Here is a 15,519-nt window from a genome sequence, read left to right as displayed (position 1 = left end):
AGCGCCCGGCTAGCTCAGTCGGTAGAGCATGGGACTCTTAATCCCAGGGTCGTGGGTTCGAGCCCCACGTTGGGCGTTCCGTTTTTGGGCCTCTTGAGCGCCACAACAGGAGAGCCGGGACAGTCGTTGTAAGTGATCAATAAACGCTGCGTCAGTGGGAAAATCAGCTTTTATTATAAACGATCTGCATGCACGAATGGTGTGGAATGCGCACAATCAAAATCAGCTTTTATTATAAACGATCTGCATGCACGAATGGTGTGGAATGTGCACAATCAAAATCAGCTTTTATTATAAACGATCTGCATGCACGAATGGTGTGGAATGTGCACAATCAAAATCAGCTTTTATTATAAGTGATCTGCATGCAGGAATGAAACGTGCGCGATCAAGTGGGAGCCGTGAGGAGCTGGGGGGTGACCACTGAGCACTGGATCCCAGAAAATTTAATTTGTTTTATAAACGATTTGGATGCAGGAAGCAGAGGGATGTTAATCCAGTAGAGCTCTGGGCTCCCATGCAGGTAGAGAGGGATCACAGAGACACTTGGATAAACTGGAGAGCTGGGCAAGCACCTGCCATAGGAAATGTAACGAGAGCTAGTGTGGGATTCTCCACCTGGGATGGGGCAACCCTGGTTAAACACACAAACTATGGAAGGAGAGGCTGGAGAGCAGCCAGAGCAGCCCCACGGGAAGGGATCTGGGGGGTTTATAGCCGGAAAATATCCTTGGCTGTGAGGGTGGTGAGGGCCTGGCCCAGGGTGCCCACAGAAGCTGTGGCTGCCCCTGGAGCCCTGGCAGTGTTCCAGGCCAGGTTGGACGGGGCTTGGAGCAACCTGGGATAGTTGAAGGTGTCCCTGCCCTTGGCAAGGGGAAGGACCAGATGTTCTTTAACTTGCAACCCAAACCATTCCAGGATTCTATGGTTGGGTTTGATCCATCAGTGGAACAGGCTCTCCAGGGAAGTGCTCACAGCGTGTGAGAGGTCAAGGAGCATCTGGACGATGCTCTCAGCCATTATGGTTTAGTTTATGGTAGTCCTGCAAGGAGCAGGGAGTTGAACTTCATGAGCCTTAGGGGTCCCTTCTGACTTGAGACAGTCTCTGATTCCATGAAAAAGGAGAGGAGGGAATGAGATAAAGATAATTCCCCCACGGAGCAGCTCCTGCTGATGCAGCACAGACACAGGCAGACCACGAGGGGCTTGTGCATATTCCAAACCCCTCCTCCAGTCAGCAGGACTTGCTCATCTGGAGCTGTTCACAATTGGCCAACACCAAGCTGCTGGGATGGCCCCCAGTCCAGAATCAGGAACTGCAGAGGAAAACCCTCCAGTTACTGCAGGGGTTTGTGTCTGTCACTCTCTCCTGATGAACCAGGTGGGCTCACTGTGAATGCGTCTACTGGGAGGATCCACGGATCCCTGCAGTGCCAGGGAGGGAAGAACTGCAACAGCTAGCCTGGAAAACTCAACCCTTTCTACACCATTACACATTTAGGGTGTGATTACTGAGGGCTTTCCAGGGCCCGCCATGAGGAGTCTTTCTCACCCCTTCAATGAAGTAAGAATCCTGTTTTTGCCTTAACAGGTCCTGGGACTCTGCACTTCAACCCAGCAGTAACATGGGAGTTAGGAATTCTGTCCCTGCCCTGTTAAACAGCAGCTGCTGAGGCTGTTCAGTGATGCAGAAACCCCACAGGAGGAGATCTGAGTGGGCAGAACGAAGATGAGGTGGCAGAACACGCCAGGCGAGGTCCCAGGGTGCGTGTGCACCACAGCACGGAAATACCCCCAAAAGGGAAGGGCTAAGAATATCCTGAATTTCCTCAGCTGCAGTCTGCTGCAGCTCAGGAAAATGACATCATTGCACCACCACCACCACAGGCTCCGTAGGAGTTTCATCTCCCGAATCCTTCCCACTGAAAAGGACACCAGCAATCCCTCCCAGCTCCACGGCACTCGTGCTGACGGCAAATTCCTCTCTCAGGAGAAAACCTTGGTAGGCTCTGGCTCAGTTCTTACTGAGGTAAAATATAACCTGCACCCCAAATTACCCAAACTGTGACTGAAAATGAGCAGCACAGCTTAGGCTGTGTGTTCTGTACACCTAGGGGCTGGCTCTCTGCACCTGGCAATGACACTGTGTCCATTTATCCAGCCTGGAACAGCACCAGGAGATGGGTCCCAAAAACACCAAGCTCACCCCAGGACTGTAACACCATCTGTTAAGGTGAAGCACGTAGGAAACACAATGACAAAACCACGCAGGAGCTGCTGAAGTGCTGTAGCACATTCCCTGTGCTAAGGTTCACCACAAGAGGATTTCTTTAAATATCTGTTTGACTTGCAGAGTCGTGCTTCAGGCACACAGCAGGTGGGCAGCAGGCAGCACAAGGAAATCTGTCACAAAAAGCATGTTTGTGCCAATAAAATACTTCACCACCCCAAAAATTTTATATTTATCTTTCCAAATTTGAGACAAAAATTGCTCCTCAGGGTAGGACTTAAACCCCAGTAACCAGCAGATACCAGCAGTCATCATGTAGCCACTGAGTCAAGTTTTACCTCACACCTGTTTATAATTAATTTATAATAATTTATGGTCTTACATTGCTGAAATCTTTCTTGGAGGAGACAGATCAGGAGAGGTTTTAGCTCAGCACTATGAGAGAAGTACAGGCAGAAGAGTTCTCTGCTAGAACTCTTAAAACAGGAGAAATAATGTTCCACTACCTTTGCTAAACAGCCCCAAACCATTTCCTCACATGTGCTTCAAGGGTGGAATATTTTAAAACAGAATTGGACACAAAAAAATTCCCATAGATGTTTCCCTGTAGACTGCTGTTCATTCTTGTCAGCACATTTAAAATGAAAATATCTTCAACCAAATTCTCTCAGCAATGCCATTTACTATACAGATAAATAATGAACAACTCAGTAGGGAACAGCTCGTGAGAGGACAGAATTTCTCCAAAACAAGACAAAAGAGCAGAGGAGTTGCCAGAGTTAAGTCTGTAAACTATAACTGGACAGGGTTTTAAATAGTGTTAGTGCCTATTCCCTGACAACACCCACGTTGCTCTTATTTAATGGTGTTACACACAAATTAATGAACAAAAAACAAACCCCAATGCACATGGATGTAGTTGAAATGGGGCAGAATCCTTGTGTGATATTTAGGTGCTTATTTCTCTGTGGAAAAAGCCCTTTTCATCAGTGGTGGGGGTGCTTTTCCAACATCAAACATCATTTCCAGAGGGGGGTTGTTGAGGCAGCACCAGTCGGGAATGCGGCCCGTCTGGCTGTAATATTCCTTGGACACAGAGCGGCTCCCAAGGATGTCCTGGAGTGCTCCAAAAATGGCTCCTACATTATTGGCAAGGAAAATAAATTGCATTAATTCAATGTAGAATTTCTCTTTCTACTTCTTCCCATAACAAATCTCAACTGGGATTTTTTAGCTCTGCCCCAAAATTTAAAGGGATGAATAGATATCGCTGCTTTCCTTTTCAGTATCCCATTTAAGTCCCAAACTGCTTCCATTTATATCCCTGAAAGTATCTGAAAACAAGGAATCATCTGCTCTCTGCTATCAGCAAACCTGGCCTGGCTGACCCACCTCTTACAACAAAGTTTCCTAGAAGTTTTTATTTTAAACTCTTCCACCAAACTCCCTTGTGTTCAGGGCAATTTTTCCCCCAAAAAAGGTGCCCCACAAATTCACACCGGCTGTGAGAAGATTCAGCCCACAGCAGCTGCCCAGGAAAGAAAAGCACCACAAAATTTGGTGCACAGAAATAGTTCTGGTTTGCTAATCCTAAAAATAAAAGGTTTTATTTACTACAAATCCCACTTGGAAGGTTTTTTTCCCACCCCTGCTTCCCAGTTGCTCCCATTCTTACCTCCCAGCCAGGCCACGCAGTTGGGTTTGGCAGGGGGAGTGTGAATCCTGAAGGTTTTAGTGGCAAGTGCCTCCTTGTATTTGGGTTTCTCCACCAGGTGTCTGATCTCAGCCATGAGCCTGTGCAGGAACCCCGGGAGCATCGCGGTGCCCCCGATCACCACCAGGTTCTCTGCCAGCTGCTTCCTGGTGTCTATTGGGCACTAATGCAAACAGGGACACAAAAAAAAACCCTACATAAGTCAAGCTGCCTGAGCTTGAAGACATTCAGAGGTCTCTTAGAAATTCAGTCCATTTCTATGCCCTCTAATTGCTGTTTTCTCATATTTAGCTGGAAAATAACCAACATAATGAGAGAAATGCACAGGAAATGCCTGGAGGTGCAGAGGTGAAGGCTCCAGGCACAGAACTTCTTAAACAATTTGTTTTCATAAAGAATTCTAATGGAAATGTTTGTCATATCAGCCAAGTCCATGGCTCTCCAACAAATTGCATCTCAGCAAACTTATTTAAATGGCATCAGCAGCTACAGGGAGCCAACTTTAATTAACGTGAATACACCACCACATAATGAAAATTTCCATTTATAGTGGTTTCCTAATGCACTTTTTTCCGAAATATAATAAAAAGAGAAGCATTTGTATATGCCAAGAAAAATGCCTGCAATTAATTTAATATACTGCCTGTAATAAAGATGTCCAAATTAATTTTATTCTAGCACAGGTAAACCAGCAGCCTGCAGGACTCTAAGTCTTGAGTCATTTATAACTGCGGGTTCTCTTAAGGCTGGAGGCATCCCCTAAACTGTTTCTAATATAAAGATACCTGAACAAGTGAATCCAAGATCAAAGTGGCAACAGATGTCTCTTCATTATCCTGTTCAAACAGGATTTCTACCACAGAGTCTCTGTGGAACAGACAGGAAGTGAGTGTTAATGAGCAGCAAAACCACACTCTGAGCTGAACTCAGGCACAGCAGAGCTGGAGATAACTGCAGCTTTCCTGCTGCCAACACTTTGTCACTCCTGTCACACAGCCCATGCACCCAGCAGTGCCAGCGGGGAAGGGACAATCATGGAATCCTTGGAAAAGGCCTTAAAAACATCACATTCAGCCCTCAACCCAGCACCACCCCTTGTTCACCACTAAACCACATCCCCAAGTGCCACATCCACACGTTTTGAACCTTTCCAGGGATGGTGACTGCACCACTTCCCTGGGCAGCCTGTTCCAGTGCTTGACAACCCTTTCAGTTAAGAATTTTTCCCTAATACCCAATCTCAATCAGTCCTGGCACAACTTGAGGCCATTTCCTCTTGTCCTGTCCCTTCCTTCCTGGGAGCAGAGCCTGACCCCCACCTGGCTCCATGCTCCTGTCAGGGAGTTGCAGGCAGTGAGAAGGTCCCCCCTGAGCCTCCTTTTCTCCAGGTTAAAATGCCCTGTTCACATCACTAAACCTGTCTCATTATCAGGCATTGACACTCGCTTCTCTTCCCCCATCCCTCTAATCTCTTTGCTCTCATCTTCCTCTTGGGGCTCTGGAGAAGCCACACCTCCCATGATGGGCTTGCACTGTGGCCAGCACACAGCTTTCACTTTAGAGGCATTAAAAACATATGCAACTGTTTCATTAAAATCCAATTTTATGACAATTTATGTGCTTTTAAGAGTTGAAATATATCTTTGTAGTGATAAATACTCTGCTATGACATTTCTCACCTGATGGGGCCAACTACATGGAGAATCTTTTCTCCATCCAAAGGATAGTCCACGTCTGGAGGCGGTGAGGGACGCTGGAAATAAAACCAGACTTGTATTATTATTTTAGAGCCCAAAAAGGCTGCAGCCACCTCAAAGGAAGAGCAGGAAGAGCTTCATCCTCCACTCACCTCAGCACTGCCATCAATGTTGAATTTGGCTGCCTGGATTTTCAGTCCCCGTTGGAAATCACTCACAAAGCAAGTGCGGACTGTGCAGAGGGGAGGAGAGGGGCACAAGTGAGGCTTTGCTGGATCCTTTCATCCCCAGCAAAAACAGTCATTTCTCTTAATTTAGAAAAGAACAGACACTTCAGGCCCTTGCTGATCCAAGACATTATCAAATAAATGCAAAGACAAGCAGTCTCTACACTCCAGCAGAGTTCAGGTGCTGTCTAGACCATGAGTTAAATGAAGCTGACACAAAATTAGGTTGGAAATCCTGCCTGTCCTTTCCCAGACAAACCACACAACATTTTAAGCCAGAGGGATGTTTCTAATGGTGCTTCAAGGTGCCAGGGGTTGTATCCTGGCTTTGCTGCAGGTCTTGCAACACGGCTTCAAATGAGGCATTGCTCATTTTCTAAACAAGCTCCAACCATGCAATATTTTCCTTAGTGCAACTCTTCAACACCCTAAGAACTCCAGAGGGTTTTTCTGCTTCCAGACAATGCTGACAGAGCACAACCTCGTTTGTACCCCAGCTGCTACTGTTATTATGCATTTATTTATTTGCATTTGGCACAGGTCAGCATCTTCCCTATAAACTGCTGTCACAAAGAAACAACCCTTCAACACAGAGACAACAATAATTTCATCCCTAGCCTGTTCTCTCTGGTTCCAAAAGACAGCATAAAAAAACCACACCTGGTCAGAAAATGTGTGCAAGTCCAGGAATTAGAAAAGCAAATTCCATCTGACAAAGCACCAGCTGCATTTATTTCGCATTTGACTGATGGATTCCTTCCTAATTTGACCCAAGGGATACATACTAGTTACTGTTTTCTAGGAAAACATGTTTTTCTACCTGTTGCACATGAAACAATTACACAAGAATTCATCCACGTTCTGCCCAAAGAAAGACTGTATTTTTTCTGGTGTAAATGTAGTTCTTGTCTCCACTTGCCTGCCTGATTAACACACCAAAATGTCTTTTATACATACTTTTTTTTTATTGACTTTAAAGCAAACAGAGCCTTCCTAGTTAATCTATAAACAAAACTACAGAACAGAACAATCCCTTCTGTGCCCACCTACCAAATGTGTCTACAAATTATCACTCAACAACACAGAGGTTAAAGCAAAAGAGAAATTCAACACCTGGTTTTGGTTTTGCTTTCAAAGAGGAAGAACAACACAAGTTCATCCAAGAGGTAAGAAATATAACAAACAGAGAAGAAAAATAAACTCCTACTTGTAAAATATTGCACACTTGTTATTATCACACCCTACTGCACAATTTAATACCCTAGAGTTTCACAAAGCAAACAAATTTACCTTTTATATCCTCTACTATGTCTTCTGGGACTGAGCCTGAAAGAAAAAAATAACTTAGTTTCATTCTTAAATTCTCTTCCTACTTAAAAAAACTTTTAAGTTTGAATTACATTTAGTATATTAAACTTTTGCTCTGACTGCAGCTTTTAAAGATTTCCAAAGCAGAAAAGATATTATGAACAGAAATATAAAGTGTGTCTTTGCTCAAAACAGACTGAAAAATTACTACAGAACTTTTATCTCAGCCTTTATTCAAAACTGTTGCAAGAAGAGGCTTATCATAAAAATAATGTACCTGTTAAAGGCCAAGAAAGAATTTATGCAGGTAGGCCCCATGAGATGCAGTGAATCCTAAACCCATTTTTATCCACTGTCAGGATTAACACCCTTTCCTCAGTGCAAGTTCCCAGCACAGGTGCCCATCCCACAGACCTTACCCATCACGGAGGGAAGGCTTTGTCCTTTGGCCAGTCCTGTATCCACTGTGCACTGCTCCAGCAGTTGATACTCCAGCTCCCTAAAACAGTGCACAGGAGGGTGGGTAAAGACAGCCATGAACTCAGCCTGGGTCTCTGGACTGGTCTCCAGGGACAGGATTAATTCCTTTCTTTTACATCCTTCTAAATATAAACTTAAGAAGATGTGATTTCCACAGTTTTTACCACATTAGCAACAGTCAACCAGTGGTAAATCTAAAAATTGGATGATATTACAGCAAGCTAGGATTTAAAACAGGAATTTTTTCTCATGGTCAAAGAGGAACTTTCACAAACAAGTAATTTGTAACCTGGAATGGATAACTATGAACTTACTTGTGGATGGCCTTTCCTCCCAGGGGAAGGGAACCCCAGCAGCTCAGGATTGGAATTCCCTCATAGATCTACAGGAAGATCAGGAAATTCTCCTCTTTTTCATTATGAGTTTTTTCAGTCTGCTGGAACTAAATGCCTTTTCCCTTCTACAATCCCTTGCATCAGCCACCTTCTAACTGCTTTTCTCCACAGTTAATTTCTAGTCAATCAAAGTCTCATGTTTCACGACAGCCCCATTGCTGAAAATGAAAGGATACAGGCAGCACCAAGCTTTCTGCATATCCACAGTCCAGCACCATGGCAGAGTTGATCCCAAGTGTCAGGAGAGACATCAGGTGACTTGGAGCAAACAAAACAGAAGGTACCTACAGGAAAACCAAAAGGAAAGTTGACAGAAGCAGGGGGGGTGGGAAGAAACAAGAAACAAACAAAGCACTGATGCCTTCCCTGAATGATGTTTTAAGAGCAAAACCCAAACAAGTGTATCTTGAGTTATTCCAGTACTGAACAAAGTACAACAGGATTCCAAATTCTGTGTTCACCTTCCTTGTGGTGCACATCAGTTACTTCAGTAATGATGAATGTTGGAATGGGCTTGTAAGAAAAGCAAGGCTATAAAACTCAGGTGAAGTTTCTTATTGTTATTGAAAAGAAATGAAGGAAGCTGAAGTACAGCTACTTGAAAAGTTGTAAAAACTTGAAGATGTGAATAAAAGTGCTAGAAAATCCATTACAGTGTGCCTTACGACAAACACTGCTACGCCCAAATGCACAGAAGAGGCTGTTTGAAACACTCTCACCAAAACAATGTGGAAACTCAAGTGAAAATTACATGAGAATTGCTTCCTTCTCCCAGAATTCCATAAATCAAGTTTCCTAGAAAGCAACAATTCCTTTAAGAGAATACCTTGAAGAGCGAATTAAGTGAGAAATTTCAATAAATCCTGCACTTACAGGAAATGTACTGACCCTTAACCCAGAGTCAGAAGGTAAAACATTGATCCTGTATTAATAAACCACTTTTATTCTCTGCAGCAAATAGAAACCAGAGAGAATTAATCTTCCATCAGTATTAACAGGCTTCTTAACAAGTTACAAAGTCTCTCCATCAAAATATGACTCTGAAGTCATGAGCCATTTCCAACAAACCGTGTTGCATGGGGTGTGCTTTAACTGAGACATTCTATTGCTGTAAAGGGATTATGAAAAAAAAAAAACCACAAAAAACCCACTCAAATCTTTCAGCAATTTGAAGTTACCAGAAAATTTTATCAATAGTAAGAAAGAATTATGCAGAAACTCGAGATTAGTTGGTAAACTGTGTTGTGGAAGGACAGTGAAGAAGTACTGCAGACAAACTGGTTTCACTACTCTTTATAGAAAAACCTTAACCTTTGTTCTGTCTGAATTGAAGGAGCATGGAGTCACCTTCCAAAACATTTTCTGCTACAACTGAGCAAGAATTAGGTCCAGACTTTTCACAGAATCCTTGACTGGTTGGGTTGGATGGAACCTTAAGGATCATCTCGTTCCACCCCCTGCCATGGGCACAGACACCTTCCACTAGCCCAGGTTGCTCCAAGCCCCATCCAACATGGCCTGGAACACTGCCAGGGATGGGGCAGCCACAGGTTTTCTTCTGTCCTCAAAACTTTTCTTCAAAAAGACTGATTAAGCAGAGAAGATACCTGATTTCAGGTAAGTTCTTCTCTAAATGAGCACAGACATGTGCTAGGCAGAGATATCGACTGGCAGAAATCATGAGACCTGCTGACAAAGCAGTAACAAGTGTTTAAATATAAATCCTGGCTCCAGGCAGTGCTCAATGGGGATTATTGGATCTGTCTGGGACAGTGCAGTGTGAGCTTTATTATCTACAAGCCAGGGAAACCTTGCAGAGCCTTGTTAATTGCTGCTGCTTTGCGGCCTAATGAAGAGTCAGAACGGAACAAAAATGGTCTTTAAGCCAACTTCCACGCCCTATTTCCTCACACCATCATCAGATTTTTCTTCTTCTTTATGCCTCTCTCACTCTTGTCATTATTTTCATTTTTTCTGTCCATATCTGGTAGTGACTGTAAGTACAAATCCTCCTGGCAAGGGCTGTGCATGTGGAGCAAAGTTACACATTTCTGTCAAACACCTACCTCAAAATGCTTGAAGAGGACCCTGGTGAGTGTGTCCCTGAAGTGTGAAGGGCACAGGACCGACTCTATGATCACAACACGCCGGTCCCTGGGATTCACCAGCAGATGCCTAAAAAAAGACAAGATTTGTAAAATAAAACTGGGAAGTTTTAGCACCTATTACAGGACCTACCTCACAGTCATATTCCATTTTCCTCAAAAGTCCTGAAAGTTTGCATTTAGACAGCATTTTCTACAGCAGACCCCAAAGTCTTTTTCACAAATCGAAAAACCCCAATGCTTTCCTAAAAGAAAGTCAGGGAACTGAGGCAGGGAAAACAAGTTACAGAGTCTGTAGCTCTCAAAATCTGTTATACATTTCTAAATCAACAAGAAATGCAAAAATAAGTCATCAGTGGCTTGTGCTGTGTCATACAGTGTCACAAAAGGCAAAGACTGATGACACAGATGCTCTGATTTCAGCAGAAGAGGATGGAATTGTCCTGATTTCAATTGCAAAGTGATGGTACAGGACAGGAGAAGAAAACAACCCAACCCACAGACGTGAGGCACAGAAATTAAATCCTGCTTTCCCTATGATGGCTTTTACTTGTAAAAACATGGATTTGAAGCAAAGAGAAAAGACTAAGTCAAATTTCATTACTCACTAAGGGCACTAAAAACACAATAAAGAGATGTATTGCTGAGGTAAAAATATTCCACAGGCAAAGGTTCCTCCTTCCAAAACACTGTGGAGAGAATCCTGCACTGATAGGAGCTTCAGCCCTACCAAAATCAATGCAACTCCTTAGGTAATGCCTTCCCCTTTTCAGGCCCTTTATAAAAGCCTCAGCTGAAAGGTAATTTATCAAACATTTCCTGCTTCTACAGAGCAACTGATGCTGCAGGACAGGAACTCTTTGTAAGATAACCTGGATCTCAGCACCACTGAATTCCTCCTGCACCAACACAGCCAGGCAGCCCCTTGCAAAGTCTTATCTCTGTTTTCTTATCTAAGTAGACCGTGTCCCTCCCCCTGCTCACACCCCTGGATGTGCTCAGGGAAGAGCTGCAGAAGGCCTGGGTCACTGACAGGTGTCTCTTACCTGAAATACAGCATGTGGATAAATTCCTTCAGATAGGAATACAGCTCTTCTGTGTTGATGTTATACTGCACCACCTTGACAGGCTGGGAAGGGAAAATCTCCAGAGTCAGCTCAAATGCTGGGCAGTGGTTGTGTGCATATATATATATACACATATACATATTCACACATGATATATAAAGAAATATATAAGATATATACATAATATATATTTAATCTGACACTATATATAAACACTCACTCTTGCCTGATTTGCTCTTGTCCTTAAAACATCTCAAACTCACCCTATAACTAAATTCCAGAGTTAATTAATGCTAATTTTTCATACGGGCAACTTAGCATTTGTTTTCCAAATCTGCCATCCTCTACTAAAAGAAAGAAAAGAAGCATAACTAGGCAAAGCAATTTCTCAATAATGCCCCAAAACACAAGTTCCATGGGGACTGAGCAGCAATTAACACCAGCACTGGCATCACACTTACCTCTATCTAATCGCAATCTTCTAATAGCAGCAGTTAAAATAATGAAAAGCATAACATTTCAGAATATTTTATTCTTGTGATGGACAGAAAGAGCATCTGCAAATTCTTTCTACACCATAACACATCAAACACCATAAAGGTAAAGTTCCACAAAGTTCACCTTTGAGACATCAGGTTTCTTGATTTCACTGGGGATGATGCATCTTGGTCCTGTTTCTCCTGCAAACCCACACCTAAAAGAAAATGTTGAAAACCTGATTATTTGAAGTCCCCATTTGACACCCTGGGCCCAGGAACCATCACAGAGTAATGTATTAGGGATGTTCTGTGACTGCAAAGAGGAGCTTTGCACACAGCTTTTCTATCCAGCCACTGAGAGATGAATTTAAAGATGGACTAAAAGATAAAGATTGTGTACCTTTTTTTATTGACTCCCTCAACAACAGGATAAAAACAGCAGCAACCCCAAACCAAACTTTTCAGAAACCCACCTGGTCTTCCAAACACACACAAGAACCATGGAGTGAAGAAAGCAATTAAGCCAAAATAAATTCAAGGTTTATTTTAATAGTCTCAGTGCCAGACATTTGTTTGACCCCTGTCACCCCCATTAACTACAAACGTCAGAAGAAAACAACAGTAGAAAACCATAAAGCTCCTGGACTTGGAGCACTTTTAATGCAAAAAGTCAATTAATATCTCAGTTTGCTATTTGGCAACAGTTATCACGTTGGATCATAGCAGAAAAAAAAAATTAAAATAGCTGTAATTCAGAACTTAATTTTCTTCTTTTGTCTCAAACAAATACTTGTGTAATCCCAGTGTGTACAGGCAGTTTTCCTTGAACTTTCAGCTAATTTCAGCCTTATTTGGAAAAGGACAGACAGCTCTCATATAATTCAACTGCTATTTCTTCTACAAGAGAGAAGGCTGGAAACAGACCCTACAAACACACTATTCAGGGGAAAAGCATTTCCATGAGAGCATTTCATTGGATGAATAATGCCCAGGGAATAAAAGCTCACAAGCACCCCAAACTTGGGAAAAGCTTTCAGTTGGCCACATGACTGTGAATCCACAAAAAGCCACTCATGGAATCGGCTGTCCCCATCCCTGAAAGCTCTGTTAAGTCCTCCCATTCCCAGGTAACAAAGCTTTTGGCCCACGAGATGAAATACTAAGTAAATAGTGAGCATTCCTGTTTCAGCCGTCGAGCTAAACCTTGTTTTAATCTAAAACACAAGACTAAAAACCGAGGATGCTTATTACCAGCTCTGCGCCACACAGACCAACACAGGAAGAGAGTGAGGGGGAAAAACCCACAAAATCATTCTTGGAATCACAGAACGGCTTGGGTTGGAAGGAACCTTAACCATTCCACACGTTTCACCAGACCAGGCTGCTCCAAGCCCTGTACAGCCTGGCCTGGAGCACTTCCAGGGATGGGGCAGCCACAGCTTCTCCGGGCACCCTGTGCCAGGGCCTCACCACCCTCACAGGGAGCAATTTCTTCCCAATATTCCATCTATCCCTGCCCTCTGGCAGTGTGAAGCCATTCCCCCTTGTCTTGTCACTCCAGGTCCTTGTCCCCAGTCCCTCTCCAGCTCTCTGGGAGCCCCTTTAGGCACTGGAACGGGCTCTAACGCCTCCCCGGACCCTTCCCTTCTCCAGACTGGACAGCACCAAATCCCGACAGCAGGGCGGAGCACTCACTTGGTAAAGGCCTGTCCCAGGTCGATCACCACGGCGGTTTTCTCTCCGCCGCTGCCGAGCCCCTCGTACAGCGGCATCGCGGCCCACTCTCCCTTCCTTCCCCTCTTCTCTCCCTTTCCCTCCCGTTCCACCTCCCTCAGCCGCCGCTATACGGGGCCTTCCTGCTCTCCGGCGCGCCGGGCTGCCCGCGGCGCCTGTCCGCCTCGCCGCCGCCCCGCCGCCTCCCTCGGGCCCGCGCCGCCGCTTCCGCCTCATTGTGCGGAGCTTCGAGGCGGCCGGGAGTACCGCGGCACCGGCAGTGAGCGCGCTGCGGCGCGCCCTCCCCTCAGCTCCGCTCCGGCAGCGGGCAGGGCAGCCGCGGGGAGGCGGGCGGCGAGGCCACGGAGGGGCCTGAGCGGTGAGCGGGGCCCCAGGAGGTGGGCGGGGCCCGGGGTGTGGGCGTGGCCTGCGTGAGGCGGGGAGGAGGCGCCGCGCTGGGCGCGCTCCCGCTCGACCAAAGTCGTAAAAATCAGGATCGCTTAGGCTGAGAAAGCCCACCAAGATCATTGAGTCCACCTATTCCACCACTAAACCATGTCCCCAAGTGCCACATCTACACGGCTTCTAAATTCGTCCAGGGATGGTTACTCCCCCAATTCCCTGGACAGGCTGTGCCGCGGCTGGACAGCGCTTTCTGTGAAAAAAAATTTCCCAACAGTCAACCTAAACTGCTCATGGGACAACTTGAGGCTGTTTCCTCTTGTCCTGTCCTTTGTTCCCTGGCAGCAGAGCCTGACCCCCATCTGGCTCCACCCTCTTGTCAGGGAGTTGTGAAGAGTGGGAAAGTTCCCCCTGAGCCTCCTTTTCTCCAGGCTGAGCCCCTTTCCCAGCTCCCTCAGCCACTCCTGGGGCTTCAGCCCCTTCCCCGCTCCGTTCCCTTCTCTGGATACGTTCCAGCCCCTCAATGCCTTTCTTGTCTTGAGGGGCCCAGAACTGCCCCCAGGACTGGAGGTGCCTCAGCAGTGCTGGCACAGGGGGACAGGCACTGCCCTGCTCCTGCTGCCGCACCACGGCTGCCACAGAAACAGCCACATTTAATGCAAAAAGCCATTTCTATGAGGTTAGGTGCACAGGTACCCTCAGGGCACAGCATCCTCCCTCTCGAACAGAAATAAAACATTCCAGGGACTAAAAAAGCCACATCACTTCGCTACTCCAGGAGCATGGTGGTTGGGAGTGAAGAGCGGAGCTCGCAGTACAATGAGGATAGAAATGATAAACCCCATGGTGGTAACAACCTGTGCAGGGCCAGGGGTTGGACACAGTGATCCTCGTGGATCCCTTTCAGCTCAGGACCAGCTAGGAATCCATGCTTTCAAGACTGGGTCGCCTGAGATGGGTGATCAGAGAGGCAGAAGATCAGCTGCGCTTAATACTAAGAACCTAATCAATAAAAGGTGTTCTGATGAATATTGTTTGTGGTATGTGTCTTCCTGTGACTGGATCCCCTGGCTGGGAAAGGGGAGTTTCTAACAGACTTTGGTCAGTGTAATGAAAATTTGGGATCACTTGAGGAAGAGTTTCCTAAGGTAGCACTTGCCCCACTCCCAACAACCATCTTCTTTCCTCTGCCAATCTTCCCCTTCCCCACAATAACCACACCTGTAAAACCAGCTGCTCTTCAGGCAGTTGTTATATCCAGGAGTGTAACTGTGGCCCTGCTCACACCCCCAAAAGTTGTGTCTTGGGTATTTATTTCAGCAAAGTGCACAAGACCAAGGAAGTAAAATAAGCATTGAAAAAGCAATTAGCTGGGGAGTTGGGTCTAGACATTTGCTCATTGCCAGACAGGCCAGGCTGAGAGCCAGAGGGTTTATGCAGGGGAGGAAAAGGGTGCTAATGAAGGCAGAGGATTTCAGGGAAGGCTGTGGTGACACCGCTGTGCTCTGTTGTCACTGAACCCAAGCCCCCTGACCTGTGGCTCCTACAGCAGTTTGTGGATGCTGTTCTTTTTGCTGTGCTTTCCACTCTGCCAGCAGTGCTGCTTGTCCCACGTCCACACTTTCTATTTGCAGTCCCTGAAGGTGGAGGTGTGTGGGAGTCGGATGATGAGTGGGAGTGATGTGAGACGCTGAAAGCTGTC

At 45.5% G+C, this 15,519-nt stretch overlaps 1 protein-coding gene and 1 non-coding gene across 2 annotated transcripts; one reads left to right on the top strand and one right to left on the bottom strand.

Annotated features, from left to right (window-relative positions):
- The first annotated feature begins 3 nt into the window (after positions 1-3).
- TRNAK-CUU lies at positions 4-76 on the top strand. Its single transcript has one exon. It is a non-coding gene; the product is annotated as a tRNA-Lys (tRNA).
- Positions 77-2,813: 2,737 nt separating this feature from the next.
- Positions 2,814-13,546, bottom strand: ACTR10 (actin related protein 10). Its single transcript, XM_032111048.1, has 13 exons — positions 13,398-13,546; positions 11,845-11,917; positions 11,203-11,285; positions 10,118-10,226; positions 8,228-8,335; positions 7,971-8,038; positions 7,596-7,675; positions 7,159-7,194; positions 5,794-5,873; positions 5,624-5,697; positions 4,730-4,811; positions 3,906-4,107; positions 2,814-3,369 (listed from the first exon to the last, which is right to left on the bottom strand). Exons 1-13 carry the CDS (start codon positions 13,472-13,474, stop codon positions 3,188-3,190), a joined length of 1,254 nt encoding a protein of 417 aa, XP_031966939.1. The 5' UTR covers positions 13,475-13,546; the 3' UTR covers positions 2,814-3,187.
- Positions 13,547-15,519: the final 1,973 nt, after the last annotated feature.

This window comes from Corvus moneduloides, chromosome 6, assembly GCF_009650955.1.
Source record: "Corvus moneduloides isolate bCorMon1 chromosome 6, bCorMon1.pri, whole genome shotgun sequence".
In the NCBI taxonomy this organism is placed as follows: Eukaryota; Metazoa; Chordata; class Aves; order Passeriformes; family Corvidae; genus Corvus; species Corvus moneduloides.
The sequence above is the reverse complement of the archived record's forward strand: the minus strand, read 5'-3'. Positions and strand labels throughout refer to the sequence as shown.